The sequence below is a fragment of the Sparus aurata genome, chromosome 24 (genome assembly GCF_900880675.1).
Source record: "Sparus aurata chromosome 24, fSpaAur1.1, whole genome shotgun sequence".
Lineage (NCBI taxonomy): Eukaryota > Metazoa > Chordata > Actinopteri > Spariformes > Sparidae > Sparus > Sparus aurata.
This window is the reverse complement of record NC_044210.1, coordinates 3,714,181-3,730,590: the sequence shown is the minus strand read 5'-3', so window position 1 is coordinate 3,730,590 and position 16,410 is coordinate 3,714,181. Positions and strand designations below refer to the sequence as shown.

Here is a 16,410-nt window from a genome sequence, read left to right as displayed (position 1 = left end):
TGGCCACATGCAACAGAGCAGTCAATGTCATGCTTCTTGCATGTACACCTCAGGCGGCTGCAGTCTGTCTTACAGGTGCATCTGATGGCCCGTAGGAGTTCCTGTGGAGCTGGTGATAAGTCAGTCTGGACAGGGACAAGCCCCCCATTACTCTCTTTCCATCCCTATTTATGTAGCAGGAGTTCATCTACAGTTCCCTTCCACCGCTGCAACTGGTAGTACACACGAAGACTGTGGTTCTTTACTGCTGCTGACGTAGGTGGCAAACTCTGTGGCTGTACATGAGAAGTGCTAGTAGCCACCTTCTCATAAAAGCGCTTGTGTCGTAGTGCGTCGAAGTCCCTCCCGAGGCTTCCCATTGTACAGGCACAGCAAAGCATTCTCTCCTGCTGACACAACATCTGTATTGGAAGCTGACTGTGTGTCAAACACTGTAGGATGCTCACGAAAGTCAGTGCTGGTTGTGAATATCTTGAGGGGAGCTCCATTCCCAGTGCCATAAAGGCGGGAGGTAGTGTCACATCCAGCTATTGCATGGATAAAGAGAATGTGAGTGCACACACTGGGACCCAGCTGCTGCTTGACCCACCATTTTTCAATACTTTCCACCACTTGGATTTCTTAGGACTTATGATTATTTATAAACAACACATTTATGAGACTAGAACAATTGAAAGAGTCTCGTTGCAATTTGTGTAGGGTCATGTCGTATAATGCCTCTACTATAGCAGTGATTATCCTGCAGCTTCATCAGTTACAATGTTCCAGGAGCAAAACCAACAGTGATATCAGCTCATCTGACTGAGAATACCAGGCGGTGAGTTACAAATAAAAAGAGAAAAAAAAATGCTAGAATGATTTTCAGTGGAGACATAACTTTGAAAGATTGTCAAAGCAAAAGAGTATGGAGAGAATTAAAAAATACTTTTATTCCTCAATAAACAAAATACATAAAACAAAGTGGTAGAGTTGCTAGGAACATACAGACTCATGTGCGTGGTAGTGAACAACATCATAGCATTTGGATCAAACTATTTAATATGATAAAAAATAGCCACAAAGCAGGTTCAATGTACAAGGAACATTATGAAATAAATAGCAGGCTGTATTTATATAAATATGGTACTACTCTGGTGTACAAAGTGAAACTTAATTGTGGCACTTATTCTCAGTACATCTGGATGGAAGCCTCAGCTGCCAGGGTCGATGCAGATGCGAGTATGAACAAGGCAGATGATGTACGGGGAAGCTCAGTCCAGAAATGAGTGATTGTTTGGGAAATGACAACCTGACGCTGAGCCTGATTTAATCAGTGTTTACAAAGACCAATCAGTCTCATCTCAGTCTTACTGCAGCGGTCCACATGGTGTCTGCTGTAAAAGGTCATCTTATAAAACCTGGTACACATAAACTGCATATTAAACTGACGTGGTAAACAGTCCTGGCACCGGAACCTCAAACGACTTCCTGAAGCACAGGAAAGGGCTCCTGGTGCCGACGACAGTCACACATCTGGCTCATAACTGGAGGGTGTGGCTTGTTGCTCAGGTCAGCACCATGTTTCCCTGGAGAAGAGAGAAGAAAGTGAGATGGATCACAATCAGTGGCCTGTCAATCAACTGATTTATCTCCATATGTAGAATGGGTGTTCTGAAAATGAACAAGAAGAGGAATCGATCCATATGTACAATGTTCAGGTTCATGCTACTAGCAGTACTAACAGGTTAAATGGTAACCTTTGTCGCATTTTGAGATCTATTTTTGTTATTATGATTATTATGATTATTATTATTATTATTATTATTATTATTATTATTATTATTATTATTTTATTATTATTATTATCAGCATCATTATTATTATCAGCATCAGCACTACAAATAGCTGTAACAATCATTAACATCGCAGTAAGTTTCTTATGCAATGGAAACATTAACTACTCCAGTACATAGGACGGACCTTAATATAGACTTGACAGCAGGAGTCAAACTGCTACAACTTTTTACCTCAGCTAATGGTCAGATGGTTAACGTTATGATAGCAAGATTCATAGTCAATACATTTGCATGCAGTTGACAAACAGCGAGTATAATTCGTCCGCAGCCTGAAGTTTCCGTTCTCAACAGAGCACAGAAACAGCTCTCCTTCAAGTCACTAACAACCTCCATTCTTCTGTCCCACCTTGAATCCTCCCTCAACATCCCCGGCACTGCCCTCTCCTGCTTAAAATCATCTCTCGCAAACAGACAACAGTTGATCCAGATCAACAACTGCACCTCCTCCACCGCTCCTCTGTCCCAAGGCGTGAATGGGATGTGAGACGATGGTACCAGTGAGTTCAGAGGGACGGTGTGGACCACCTTCTACTGCTGCGTTGTTACAGATGCCATCCTGTGGTGTTCAGGGTGTTGTACTCAAATACTGTACTCAGTATTGACTACTTGTGTATAATGTATTCAGATTTTCTTTTGAACGCTGATGTGTCTTCAGCCGGCTCATGCAACACAACTCATTTTTCTGGAGCTACTATATTTACCACATATTTTATGAAGAGGTGGTAGTGCAGTACCTGTGTACAGCAGCTTCTCTCCTCTGCTCAGTCTTCCTTCGACTTGTCGAGGAGCTCCTGGGTCTGCTGGGCCAACCTCTTCTTCTCAGCCTGCTGCTTCTTCAGGGCCGCCTCGGCTTTCTTACTCTGGTAGATCTTCACTCCTGCAAACCCCAAACACAGCAGGAGTGTCTTCAGGGCCAAGATGTACAGGAGGATGGGGACGTTGTCCAAAGCCTGGAGACAGACAGACAGACAGACAGACAGAGTTTACGTTGGAGTAGAAGTAGCGTAAGAGGAAACATAGCCTCTGGTTTCATAAGAGCAGAGAAGAGGAAAGAAAGCTCTGGAAAAGTCAGGCTTTCTGGAGAAGAAGCCCCCCTCCCTCCTCTCTGATCCACCCGCCTCAGCTGTCTCTGTGGGAGGTGGGGGTTAATTTGGTCACCAGAGAGGAAGAGGCAGTGTGTGAAAAAGAGAAGCAGCTGCAATCCATGTGGAGTTCACACTTGTGGTTCTAACAGGTCATCCACACAGTTTCCATTCAAAAAGATCTGATAATAATCACAGTGCAGCACATTTCGCCAAGTTTAAAAACATGTAGCTCCTTCTCTCAAAACACTCAATCCATCAGGGTGTATAACGTTACTTCAATAACTGTTCTTACTGTCAGTGTGTGTGATTGGTTGTGTGTAGCAGTCCACTGCCAGCACCAAACAGACCCAAACAAGGAAACAGAAGTACCGACAGTGTCATTAACAGCAGCATAGACTGGCTGTTTAACTATGTGGCTCAATGTGAAGTCTGTGGCAATCGTGACATTTAACGCGAGACATGCAAACACGCTCAGCCGCGGCGGTGTTAGCATTATGCTCTTCACAGCTCAGACAACCTCAGACTGACCTAAAAACAACCACATACCGAACCGTCATGCAGCTAATAACAACGTGTACTTTAGGTATTCATATAAATACAATGCCTGTGGTAGTATTTACCTTCCAGTTGATCATTTTCACTTCTGTAGTTGTCGGAGTTCCTACACTTGGAGAGCCGCACAGCTAAATGTACCACTGAAGGAGGCGGAGCGTGTGGTGACGGGCCTATTGAAATGCAGTGTTTATTGAACGTGATGTGTGCTGCATTCATGTCCGTGGTGCAAAGCAGAATATACCCTCAAATCATTCTGAATTAGTCTTTGACCTGTAACACCTGTAGGTATTGATCAAATATTGAAGCACTAATATACATGTACTTAGCGGTGAACTGTGATTGTAAATGTGATGACGTTTAACAATATGTTTAATCAATGTATGTTTAATCAATGTTGTGTTATGAGTACGAATATTCCTATTTAAATTGAATGCATCACCACAGTTGACAGGCTGCTGAAGACGAGACTGGCAGCTGCTTGAAGGTTCTGGAGCTTTCGGTCCCAGGGCAAAATGTGTTGTAGCAGCATATTCATGTGCATGGTTAGTTAAATTAGTTCATATGACATGTGTCAAATAAACTGAACAGGGCTTACACATAGTAAGTAAGTAAGTAGTAAAGTCGAAGATCATTGAGGACTGGCTCTCATTCACAATGATGCCTAGTAAACTATTGATTGCGCCTCTACATTGCATTGTTTGGTAAAGATTTTATGGTGCATTCATGTGCACCTTGTAAACTCGTGACACGGATGGCTGCGAAGGTTCTTTAAAGGATTTTTTTTCTTAAATATATGATATGATATATTTGTTAATGATTTGTGGCAAAAATCATAACATTATCCCATTCAGTTTTATCTAAGCAGATTTTCAGGTCCTCAAGTTCCTCTGTAATGCTTTTCAAGCATAACGATAGAAAATAATACCCAATTATTCTTACCCAAATAAATGTTTTATAAAAAGAGGGAGAGAAACTGTTGTCATTAAGCTTTACAGTTGAAATAACAATAAATCGTACATGTTTTCCACTAAAAATGTCATATTTGGTGATCATTCATAACTAAATAATTGAAAAAACATAAACAAATATAGCCGCAAGCGGCAATCCGCGGTTTCTAGCCTCTTTCGTCCCAAACCAGCCACCCTTATCCTCATCCCCTGCAGTCGATGACATCGGCCGCCATATTCCTCAAAGATCTGTGCAACACATAGCCATGATAAGCCCCAGATTTCTCCAAATTGGGTTTTCAGCTACATGCTAATGGCATTTATAGCACCCCCTATAGGTTGAGCTCAACATGATTTGGTAGGCAGATTCCCAGTCCTGTTTTGAACCTACCCACCAAGTTTTGTGATGATAGGACAAAGGGTGTGGGAGTTATGGCCAATCACTTCTAAGCCCCGCCCATTGCAAAAATACATGGGTCCCTGGCGGCCATGTTTTTTGACCAATCTGACTCATTTATAGTAGAAATTTGTCTTTTCATCTCCCGAAGCTGTATAGCAAACTTGGTGTTGATAGAGTCAATCTTTCAAAAGTTCTATTCATTTTACTGTTTTTCACATTATGCTAATTGGCAAAAAATATAAGTAGGCGGAGCTTTATGGTCCAAGAGGCTTTTTTGTAGAGCACATGGATCTGGACTTGTGTGTCAAATTTCAAGTCAATCAGACTTACGGTGTGAGGGGCGTGGCCTTCCCAAAAACGCATTTTCAAGCCTTAGTTACAGCGCCACCATCTGGCTGACTGGGCTCATATTTTAATAAAAGTTGATGCACATCATTTCCAATCATTGGCCAAGTTTCAAGTTTCTGGCCCATTCCAGCTCATGGAAATTTGAGCTCGAACGGCAGATAACAAATAATAATAAACCGGCACAATTTTATCTAAAAAAAAGAAACATCTGAAAACTGGATGATGCCATAGAAACTAACTCGTGCCAGCTGGGCAGAAGGTTAGATTATTTTGTGGTATTGCTGAAAATGTCAACATCAGTATAAACATAGAAAAAAAAAAAAAAAACTATACAAAGAAAAAACCTTAATAATAAATAATAACTAAAACAATGTAAAGATGATTAAAAAGGCTGGCTATAATGGAAGATTGATGATCAAAAATTTAAATGGAGAGTGAAATTGGTATTTCAAATTATTTTTGTTCGGATATTTTAGCAATGAAGAACACGGCATTTGGAGTGGACAGGGTTTACAGAAATATATTTGAATTTTCTGATAATATTGCAAATTTCAGAAAATATAAAAGCAGTTGGGAGTGACTCTGAACTATTAAAGAGGTATTTGGGACCTGTCATAAAATAATCTGGTGGAGTTTGCTGATAACTATTTGATTTAAAAAAAAATGTAATGGAATTTTGAAAATCTTGTGTAAAACTGAATGGGATGTTGTCATGATTTTTACCACAAATCATGACAATGGCTCAATTGCAAGAACAAAAAATGAATAAAAGCCAACATATTTCAACAAAGGAATAAGAAAATGGAGCTTTCTCGTTTAAATAACCTTCGTTGACATAAAAGTAGAAATTTCAGAATTTAGAAGGTGCATCTGAATGCACCATGAAGTTCTGTCGACGACCACGCTTCTACCGTACAGTGTGATGTAGACGGCCAATGGAGTCCTTACACGACCGAGCGTCTCGTAAGTGCAGATGGAGTAACCGCAACCCGAGAAAGAAACTATTATATAAGCGAACTATTAGAATTAATTATTATAACGATAAGTTATCATAACTTTAAAACTGGATAAATTTGAATTAATGTACTGTGTTGCTAATTGTCTATGTGGACACACGGTTTCAGAGTTCGGTATCACTGGCTGTAATGCAACACAAACGGCATTAAGGCAAGTAGGATAATTGGATTTGACTTATTACCAACTAAAATAGCAAACATTTATTTCCTTTTTTATTCACAGACACGGTGAAATGCTTATTGAGCTTGAGCCCCTTCTTCCAAAATAATAACGCACAACGACGTAGCGTCAACAACTTCCGAAGAGCCAAGTCAACAAACGATGTTTGCGAACGCCACGTTTCGCTAGGTTTGGTAAACACAGCTTCTGTAATGCAAGAAATGACTAGCAGCATGCATGCTAGTGAAGCTTGGTACAGACCAGTTGGCATATCGACACATTTATAATGTTTAGACAGAAATTGTGCTCATGTGATTTGTTTAGCAGGCAGCTGACGGCATAGATCTAGAGTCACGGTGGCCGAGAGGTTAAGGCGTTGGACTCGAAATCCAATGGGGTTTCCCCGCACAGGTTCGAATCCTGTTCGTGACGATTTATTTCGTTTTTTAAGGCTACATCATGATTTGTGGCCGTGTGGAGAACCAATCATAATTTTGAATAAATGTTTTTTAATTGTAAACAGGGTGGTAATTACACCCTGTACAGCTGTGTAACAAATTCATGCACAAACATGCATTTCAACAGGATAAAACAGCAACAGTGGTCAACAACATACAATACTGCAGTTACTTCACACATTATAAGCTTTTATTGCAGTCATTGTGCAGCTCCTTGATCTATACAACACATTTTTATCCAAAACTGGCAGATGAAAAGTCCCTTTGAACTGTTTTAATATAATGAAACAGACCTCAAAATATCAGATTCCAGTGTTCCATAACACATATCTAATATGCTCTAGCTGTGAGAGAAAGATATAAACTGGGTTACTTTAAGCAGGAAGTGTACATGTGGGCCAAGGTTACAGTGATCTGCTTTGCTTCTAATCTCATATGTCCTCTTGAGGAGTAAATGTTCAATCCACAATACAAACAGGTTTCATATTTGGTTGTTGTCGTTACATTGACATACGATTGTCGTTGTGGGACAGAATAAAACATAAAGAAGTTTCTCTCGTGCCCACAATCAGGTTACATATGGCTCAGATAACACATGCACTGCTTTATCCAAATCGAGAGCTGAAGGAACAGATCTGACTGCACGATGGTTTTGATCTAACCACCAGCAAAGGTTCATATTCATGTGTAATTTCACAACAGAGGTGGACATTAAGAGTACCAGCCCAGGGGCTGACTACGTTGGATCATTCGGAGCGTTGTGGCACAGATTAAAAACCATTGCTCTGTGTAGGAAATACTTTCAACCCGTTTGTAAGGCCTCTAGAATCCACAACATGTGTTGTGATTAGAAACCTTGAATGTTAACATAACCTTTGTTTTCATATTCCACAGGGTACCGTTCAGTCAAGGTCCACTAACCGGCCTTCCCCTCAGCTTTCAACCACATCGTCGTCAGCAGATGGTGTTTTCAGTGTAAAAGTATTAAATAAAGTATATAAAAAGTACTCACGTCTACGGGATTTTTTGACTGGATTTTGGATTACATGTGTAAGCATAATAAACTTGTGTTTGAAACACAAGTTTATGATGCTTGCAAGTAAAAAGCTAATTTTAGGCTATATATTAATCTGTCAAGACATCACTATACCCTGATCAGTCTATAAATTGTCAAGTTAGAGTTAGAATGGTTTCCAATGAAAAGTCCACCTGTTGAGGCAGACCTGTGATGGCTAATGAGTCTCCTTGTTTGGTTTGATGACATTTAATGTCTCATTTAGTCACTTGTTAGCAACTGCCTATATAACAAGACATGTAAACACCATCGACTGCTAACTTAATTCCAGGTTTTAGCACTAATCCAGGCTGGTCACCTCGTCAACCCTACTTTTAAATCTTTGCTACTTGAGGGGATAGATGATGTTCAATAAGACACTGAAATCAAACGGGAAACTGCAGTAACGGATTTAGATTGTTTATAATATGCTGCTTTCCAAATAAATACACAATGAATAAATATGTCAACTCTCCACGTCAGCTGTCAGTTGAGTAGATTTATTTCTTCCACCATGGCCTGTTCCCACTGGGCTGCCGCATGACACTCGTGAAATGTGTGTTTTAATGAGCCGCACTCACAGGAAGTGACTGATTCACTGGAGAAAGCAAGAGTGTGGACTTGGGAATCTCATAATGTTGTATTTACACAGTGGGAGTCATCTCAATTGTCCGTGACTGTGGCCTGTTGGTAGACTTTGGTTTGTCCTGATGTGTGTCAATGGCGTCCATGTTTTACCCCCCATTCACACAGGTGCTTCAGTTCATAGTGCAATGCATGGAAAATGAAGTTTGAAAAAAAAGAAAGGGCGAGTCATGCAATGTGTCTCCAGCTACGTACATACATGCCGTCAGCTCTTGGTTCATGGCAACAGGGGAAAATAAGGTATAAAAAAATAAGTACAGCCTGATCTGGGACGTATGAGGAGCACACACTCTTGGCTCACATTCATCATTTTGGATATGCGTAGACAAAGTCCACCAGTCCTTATTTAGCTGTCCACTTCGTTATCCGTCTGGCCGACCACGTACTTTAACCATCTGTCCAGGTTTTATCCATCCTTCCACGTGTCCATTCTTCTGTATATCCCTCTTCACATGTCCATCAATCACTGAAATCCATCCAACTTCCTCTGCCCCTCCATCTGTTTGAGTAATATATCAATCTGACTACACACTGCTCCACTGATGTACCCATGTATTCTACTATTTTCTTATTGGGCATAATTCCCATGAACAGACTGAAACCTTCCTAAAATGTACGGGGGGACGAGGCTAAGTCAAGGCTATCCAGTGACCCATCTAAAGCAAAAGATGAAGTATAAACACACAAGTTCATATAAGTACATGTAAATGTGCTGTTCGTGCTTGATGGTAAACACAGCTGAATTCTTGTGGTTTACTGTATTTAATTAATTCAAAACATTCTACAATATTTTGCTTTATCCCGTAGAAATAATAAGTTAACCTATGTTCTGTGACATGAGGTAGGTAGAGCGTCATAGTGTGAATCTTAAAGGCTGCTGTATTTGATGAGATGATCACTGTTGCACTGGGTGACACGTTCCTTCACTGATTGTTAAGTCTTTTCATTGGATTTCTCGACAATAAGAAAATATTGAATAACACTGGCCCTATCATTCAGAAATATTCAGAGAGATATAACTTTCTTCTTCTTCTCTTTTGCAATTTGATCCAACTCCAGTTTAATGAAAGGGATAAGATTCTTTCCATCCTGTACCACACTTTAACTCCCTGCGTAAATCTAACACCATCGGCGAGCAGTAATGTAACACTTCCCTGTGCTTTGTATTTTCCTTTGTAATAAATCTATGATCCCATTGTGTGAGTGGTTATAAAAGAACACAAAAACTGCATTTGTGTCCTTGCAGAGAAGTTTCCAGGGACACCATAAACCTCTCAGGTGTACTGATCTTGGGTCGTGTCGTTGGGGTCCAAACGACCATGTGTTCCTCTGGCCTGCTGCAGTGGCAAGTTGTCCTGAATTTAATATCGCTCCTCCTGCTAAGTTATGTTGGTTCCTTCTGTAACTAGAGGTAGGGTGTTGCTTTAAATATCTTCCCCTGGTCATTCTGTAACCCATGCTGTAGTTCCCTGCCTACTAGTGGCTATAACTATCCTCCCAGGACACAGTCCCAGCAGAAGAGAGGCGGTAAAGTCACAGCACTTCTTAGCTTCTCTGCTTCTTCTTCATGCCCAGGAGGTCCCCCGCTAAATAAGTGGGAGGTGAAGGGAGGATCTCCCTTAGTCATGCTGATGAGGCTTGACAGTGGATGTGCTCAGTAGCGCCCCCTGCTGTTCGTCTTGGACATGGTGAGCGGCAGAGACACAGAGGAGAGAGAGGAGACCTCCCAGTACAGAGAGCGAGACAGGAAGAGCTGGTAGAGGATCACCATGGAGATGGACTGGCAGAGGATCACACCGATGGTCACCACCTACAGAGGGGAGGGTCAGACAGCATGGGGAATTTTCAGGACAATATGTGAAGTATCATCACCATAACATACTACAAGTTACCTTTAACTGGTCATGAAACAGTCTCATTTTAATGCTGATGCCTCATTTTAATAGTAACATTTTGTTTGCGTTGTAACTGAGCTATTTCATGCAGTCAGCTTATTCATATTAAACATTACATTAGTTGGCACAGTGGTGTCATGATATTCCACATCCATGATTTGATTTGATTTTCTCTGTTTTAAGATCACAGTTTTCAGTTTACTTTGTAAATGTAAACTTTTTCTCAGCACTAACAGCTATGTTACTGTTAGACTCACATTTGGATTAGATAAGGTGAACAGATAATTGGTTTTTTTGTCCTGACACCTTCATACATTTGGAAAATCCCTATTTATCAGTTAATTTCCTCAGGCTGTGAGACTCCTTAACTCAGCCTCAGCACACGTCATATAAATAGTTTGACTTCTATGACTTACCCAACCCAAAAATTACAAATAAACAGCATAGAATTAGCCAGTCTTCTTGCTGATGGTCTCATTCGCGTATGTGGGTCATAAAGAGGCCTCAGTATTAAAACGGGACTGGTTCACAACCTGTTTAAAACTCACTACAAACTTCACTGCCCTTCAAGTTGAAAATCTGAGCTTTTTGAATGTAAAACAACTTTTGTTATCAAATGTATTTGCAGGAAAAGGAGGCTGAAAACCTCAATCAAAGCTCACACTTCCCCATCTTCCCCACTAGCTTTGCTAATATTAGTTTGTGTGCTCAAACCTTCTCCCTCTGGTGCTCGTTGAAGATAACAGACATGAGAAAGAGGACCGGGTGGCAGAGGAACCACAGGAAGCATCCCTGTGGAAAATACAAGTACAACCACATGATCACCTGATGAACTGCAGGCAAGTGTTTGTCTGACTGGAGGTACAGTCGGTGCACTGTGTCGTTTACCTTGGCGAAGCACAGGTAGAAGTCTCTCTTCAGGGTGCTCCTCTCAGTGGAGATGATCTGGTAGAGGATAGAGGCCAGCAGGAGAGCCATGACCACCCTCAGAGCCATGAGGAGGAGCCCCGCCAGACTCTGCTGGGTGTGGTAGCTGTGATGCTCACTCTCTGATTCTGAATACTGCTCCCACAGCAGCAACACTCCCTAAGAGAAAGCACAGTTTCACTCTCAACAGCTCTAGTATTATTAGATCAAAATGGCAGAGAGAGAAAGATCCTGCGTACCTGTGTAACGACTCCACCAACAGCGACAGCCGTGGACGCCGGAGACTGCTCCCACTGCAGAGGTCTGGACTGAGGCTTCCTGCCTCGGCTCAGAGTCCAGCCCATACACAGACTCAGTAACATGTACAGCATGGACACCTGGGACACCATATCCCAGACTGCACAGGGAACAGGAAGTAGAAAAGAAAACTATTAGTGTCTGTTTATAAATGAATCTGAAATGAGCGGACAGTTACGTTCCTGTCATAACTAAATCAACTCCACAACAGATCTAAATACAGATGGAAAGAAAGGACAGATGGGAGGAACATACACTCTGCCAGGCTGCCCATCAGGGGAATACCAACACCATCTCTGGAATACCTGCAGAACACAAGGGGACACACACGAGCACATTACTTCAAATTCTCCTCAATGCCAACTGTATGCAGTCGGTCACCACCCAGGTAGACAAATACACACACGCACAATAGGTAGAGATAAAGACATTAAACAGAAACACAGAGGATAACAAAGCTACAAACATGCAAAGGCCAAATACATCAAAAATATGGATTATGTGGAATTAGTAACTAAATCTCATCCTTTATCAAATCAACACATCCAGTCATGTTCATCGTTTATTTAAAAGAAGTATCTGAGCAGTGTGACCAAGTAAAAAACGTAGTACTTTGAGGACAACGTTAAACTTTTGCTACACAAAGCTGTGTTCAATTTTCTCTGAAATTTCTCAAATCATTTAGTTTTCTAATGAAATACTGTGATATTTCTTTTGGGGCTCTTAATCAAACTGATATAAAACTGAGGAGGAAACGCTACTCTTTGTACTGCTCTCAGCTCACAGTCACAAACTAAAACAGTTGGAAACCGGGCGTGCTACCGGGCGTGCTAATATTTCAATCGACGATCCCACAGATTCTACTGGATCTACCTGGCCAGGTGGATGTAGTTGCAGAGAGCCGAGCAGCCCTGTAATGCCAGTGCTGTGGTGAGCACTTTGAGGACTGTGTGCATGGGTCCTCCCTTCCTCAGAGCCTGGTACAGAGGCTGGATGTAGATGCAGCAGGCTATGAAGTAGGCCAGCAGCAGGAGGAAGTAAAAACTTTGCAGACCTGGGTGGGAGACGGAAAAAAGGCAGGAAACATTTTGTTCCACATGAATGATGCAGATCTCAGGACCAATCCTAACCCATGTATTTTATAGCTTTTAAATATTTAACACAAAACTCTTTTGAAGAGCTCCAAGCGAGCATAAAGCAGTTGATGTAGATAACTCACTCTAGACAGAAAATAGGTTGATAGAACGCTGCAGGTTCAACGTCTTCTCTCATCTATTAATAGCTGAATACAACAAACGGGAAAATGACTGATCTTATTGAGAAGCTGTGCACATTTTCTTCATGTTCACAACGCCGGTGCCTGACAGCCTCTGAACTGTGCTCATGGGAGCAGTTGAGGATGTCTAACCTGCCTCCTCCGCACTGAAGTGTTCCAGAGGATTCCCAGCTGAGTCAGCGTTCAACAGCAGGACAGTAAAACTCAGATCAGCATGAGAAGGAATCACTGCACTTTCCTGGAGAGACAGGAAACAGACAGAGAGGAGGGATAAAAGGAGGGAAATTAAATGAGGTAAATTACTAGAACCCAACCATCACATGATCCAGAAGTGTTTTGTGGACAAGGGGTGGGGGTGGGTAGTTATTTTTGGGGCAACTTTTCCTTTAAACAGCTCCCTCCACCAGCGTCCTTCCTGTCTACTAGGCTCAACGCGGATTGAATATCCATGTGCGTGTTTCCTATCAGTGCATGATGTTGGTGTTACCTGACATGTGTATCTGTCAGCATACAGGGCCTGCCAGGCTGTGGGCGAGGACCGGCGAGGGATCGTCTGGTTGTGTTCTTCTTGACTGAGAGAAACTTAAGCAGGAGGAAAAGGGGCGACGGCGGTGAGAGGAGGTGACAGCATGGAGGAAAGAGAGCAGAGACATAAGACGAAATCAATACAGACGCATCACATCCATCACATTAGACATCCGCACTCGCTGGTCCTTACTGGTGAAGTGAGCTCTAGCGAGCCTCTCAGAGCAGCTGAGGTTGTCCAGGTCTGAGTCCATGTCCTGATACAGCAGCAACCTGGACTCCTTCTCTGTAGCCAGAGCAGAGTTGTACAGCCTGCACACCAACAGACCACTGTCACCTGCAGACAGACAGACAGACAGACGGGTGAGTGTAGTGTCACCAAAATCACTCCACACATCAGTGGTCTCCTGCTGGTTTTTCTACAATTTTTTTGTTTGGAAAAAATGTGCTTTGCCATAATTTTGGGGAATTTCTATTGGGAGAAATATTCAATAACACTAATATTCAGTGAGGTGTCACAAAAATCACCTCTCCCTAACCCAACTTACCAAAAACGACTTTCTAATGTAAATTTAACTTGATTTTGGTATTAAAAAATGTTTTAATACATAATCCATGTCTTATTATAAATTAGGATGTTATGGTATCAGTCTGAAAGGTAAATCAACACATTTTACTCAGTGGTCTTTGTGCCCTGTCATGTGGCCTTGGTGCCCCTGAAAAAAAAAGTGCAGGCCAAATGGACTTGCCCCTAAAATGACGAAATTCCCTCCCTGACTGCATTCCCACTAGTAAGCTACAGTTACTCTATGTAAGCTGAGTCCAAGTTGTCTCTAAGAGAGTCTCTAGAGTGTGAAATATTGCACATTGCCTCAGCCTGCAATAAAACGGTGGTCAATTCATGATACTTTCTCATCTCCTAATTTTTATACTTAATAATACAATGTCAATGTTGTGTAAGAAGAATCATTAATTAAATATATGAAAGTTACACAAGACAACAATATAGAAGAATTTATGGATTTGACGCTGTGATCGGCAATATCGGGATCGGCAGATACTGCTTTCGGTGATCGGCCCCAACAATCCTGATCGGTGCATCTCTAGTGAGTGTTAATAAGACAGCTTTCTTTTTGCTTTAGAACGGGTGTGTGTTTCTTCCCTGCCACGTCACATGCATTTAAAGTGCCAGCATCAGTTATTTACAACATGTGACATGATACAGCACTTTAAGACACTCTATTGGAAAAACTGGCGCAATATTTTGGTTTTATGTGAGATATATTGCACATTTTCACCAGGAAACTTGAACAGCTCTATTTGAAAATAATCACTGATGACGATGATCAGGGTGATTTTGTAGTAAAGTACGTTTTATCCCAGAACATGTATCCCAGAACCTACATCAATCAAACTACATGTTGTGATGTCAGACACACACCTGTGTGAGTTTTCCTTTTGTAGCAAGCGGCATAGAGTGTTTGAGACACTCTGCCTTACTCGACCTTGCATATCCTGTGATGTGACTATTAGCCTACACATGCCACCTTTAGGTCTCTATCAAGTCCATTAAATTGTACTTTGATGATGCAAATAATTCGTACATATTGCACATACACATCAAGTCTAGCTGTTCTATTTGTATACTTTGTAACAGTAATGCTTACAGACATTCTTCACTGCCCTACGCTTGTATTTTCAGTGTGTTTTATTTGAAAAAAAAAAGGGATATCACACCGGAGACTTTTAAGCATTTTGTGACATTTTATCGAACAATTAATAGATTTCTTCAAAGTATGCTCTACACATTCATTCATTCATGTAAACATCATTAACTATAGTCCTGGCACATAGGACTTAAACTCATTTTGGTTCTACAAACCTGGTGTTGTGAAATGACTAATAAATGAACAGTTAACCTATTTCGCTGTTCTTCCCAAACACCAAGTTAGAAGCAGAGGGTCTGTAGCTTTCTGGGGCCCCTGGAGGGCTGGGGCCCCATGGTAGTTGTCTGCCTCACCCAATTTGTAATGCAACCCTGCTTTTACCCACAATCCCTTGTTTTCAGGCTCATCTCCTTAAGTTATAAACAAGTCTCGTTACAACAGTGACGTTAGTGCAGTTATCTGGTTCAGGACCGACTAAACAACAACAACAACAATTAGAACACAACAGTAATAATATTGATATTTAAGTGGGATGTAAATATATTGACACACACAGTGAACTGAACCGACACACCGTCATCACGCCAAGCTAATACTGAGCCTGAACAGAAGCTAACCCTGTCAGTGCTGAGGTGACACGTTAGCAGCAACACATCAGCATCGTCAACATTACCTTGGTACATGAATTTAGTGATGAACTGGCCATTCTGCTGTCTCGCGACGTCGCTCTTGAAAGTCCCCGTCACCGTTTTCCCAAAAGTCTCCGAGCTGAGCAGCACAGCGGCTACAAACGTGGCTAACAAATACGACATCTTGCCCCGGTGCATTTTACCGTTATCGACAAATAAACGTTAGCAAACCAATTCAATGAGCCACGAAGCCAGAAGGAAAGCAGCTGCGTCAAGTCATCCACAGTGACCCGGGAAGAGACCGGAAGTGATATGTTTCCAGCTCCACATTAAAGCTCCAACTGTCAGATTTTTAGGAAAACAAGAACAAGAGACATTTCTCATGAACAGAGTCGTCGCAAAAACACCTAGACTCAATCATTGCAATTTTTGGTATTAAGTTAATGTTTAAGCTAAAGATATAGTGCAGTGTAAAGCCTGCAACATTGAATTGTCTAAAAGCAGTATATTCTCTTGACATACCCTGTACTTTCCATATATCTAAGATTTAAACAGTTATTCGACAATTGACCACATACAACTACTCAAACCTCCTACAAGCACAGTTTAAGATTGAACATTTGTCAAAAAGGAATCATCTATAGTGTATTTTTCGAATTATTTTGAAAATGACTTCCGGACGCTACAAATC

At 41.4% G+C, this 16,410-nt stretch overlaps 2 protein-coding genes and 1 non-coding gene across 3 annotated transcripts; 1 reads left to right on the top strand and 2 right to left on the bottom strand.

Annotated features, from left to right (window-relative positions):
- Nucleotides 1–909: 909 nt before the first annotated feature.
- Nucleotides 910–3,659, bottom strand: smim11 (small integral membrane protein 11). Its single transcript, XM_030409316.1, has 3 exons — nt 3,541–3,659; nt 2,570–2,785; nt 910–1,565 (listed from the first exon to the last, which is right to left on the bottom strand). The coding sequence occupies exons 1-2, from the start codon at nt 3,553–3,555 to the stop codon at nt 2,597–2,599; spliced, it is 204 nt and encodes a 67-aa protein (XP_030265176.1). The 5' UTR covers nt 3,556–3,659; the 3' UTR covers nt 910–1,565; nt 2,570–2,596.
- A 3,037-nt stretch (nt 3,660–6,696) lies between these two features.
- Nucleotides 6,697–6,778, top strand: trnas-cga (transfer RNA serine (anticodon CGA)). Its single transcript has one exon. It is a non-coding gene; the product is annotated as a tRNA-Ser (tRNA).
- A 194-nt stretch (nt 6,779–6,972) lies between these two features.
- On the bottom strand, nt 6,973–16,177 carry gpr180 (G protein-coupled receptor 180). The gene is made up of 10 exons (XM_030410315.1): nt 15,764–16,177; nt 13,617–13,760; nt 13,386–13,480; nt 13,031–13,136; nt 12,496–12,676; nt 11,878–11,927; nt 11,565–11,722; nt 11,287–11,484; nt 11,113–11,190; nt 6,973–10,313 (listed from the first exon to the last, which is right to left on the bottom strand). The coding sequence occupies exons 1-10, from the start codon at nt 15,915–15,917 to the stop codon at nt 10,158–10,160; spliced, it is 1,320 nt and encodes a 439-aa protein (XP_030266175.1). The 5' UTR covers nt 15,918–16,177; the 3' UTR covers nt 6,973–10,157.
- Nucleotides 16,178–16,410: the final 233 nt, after the last annotated feature.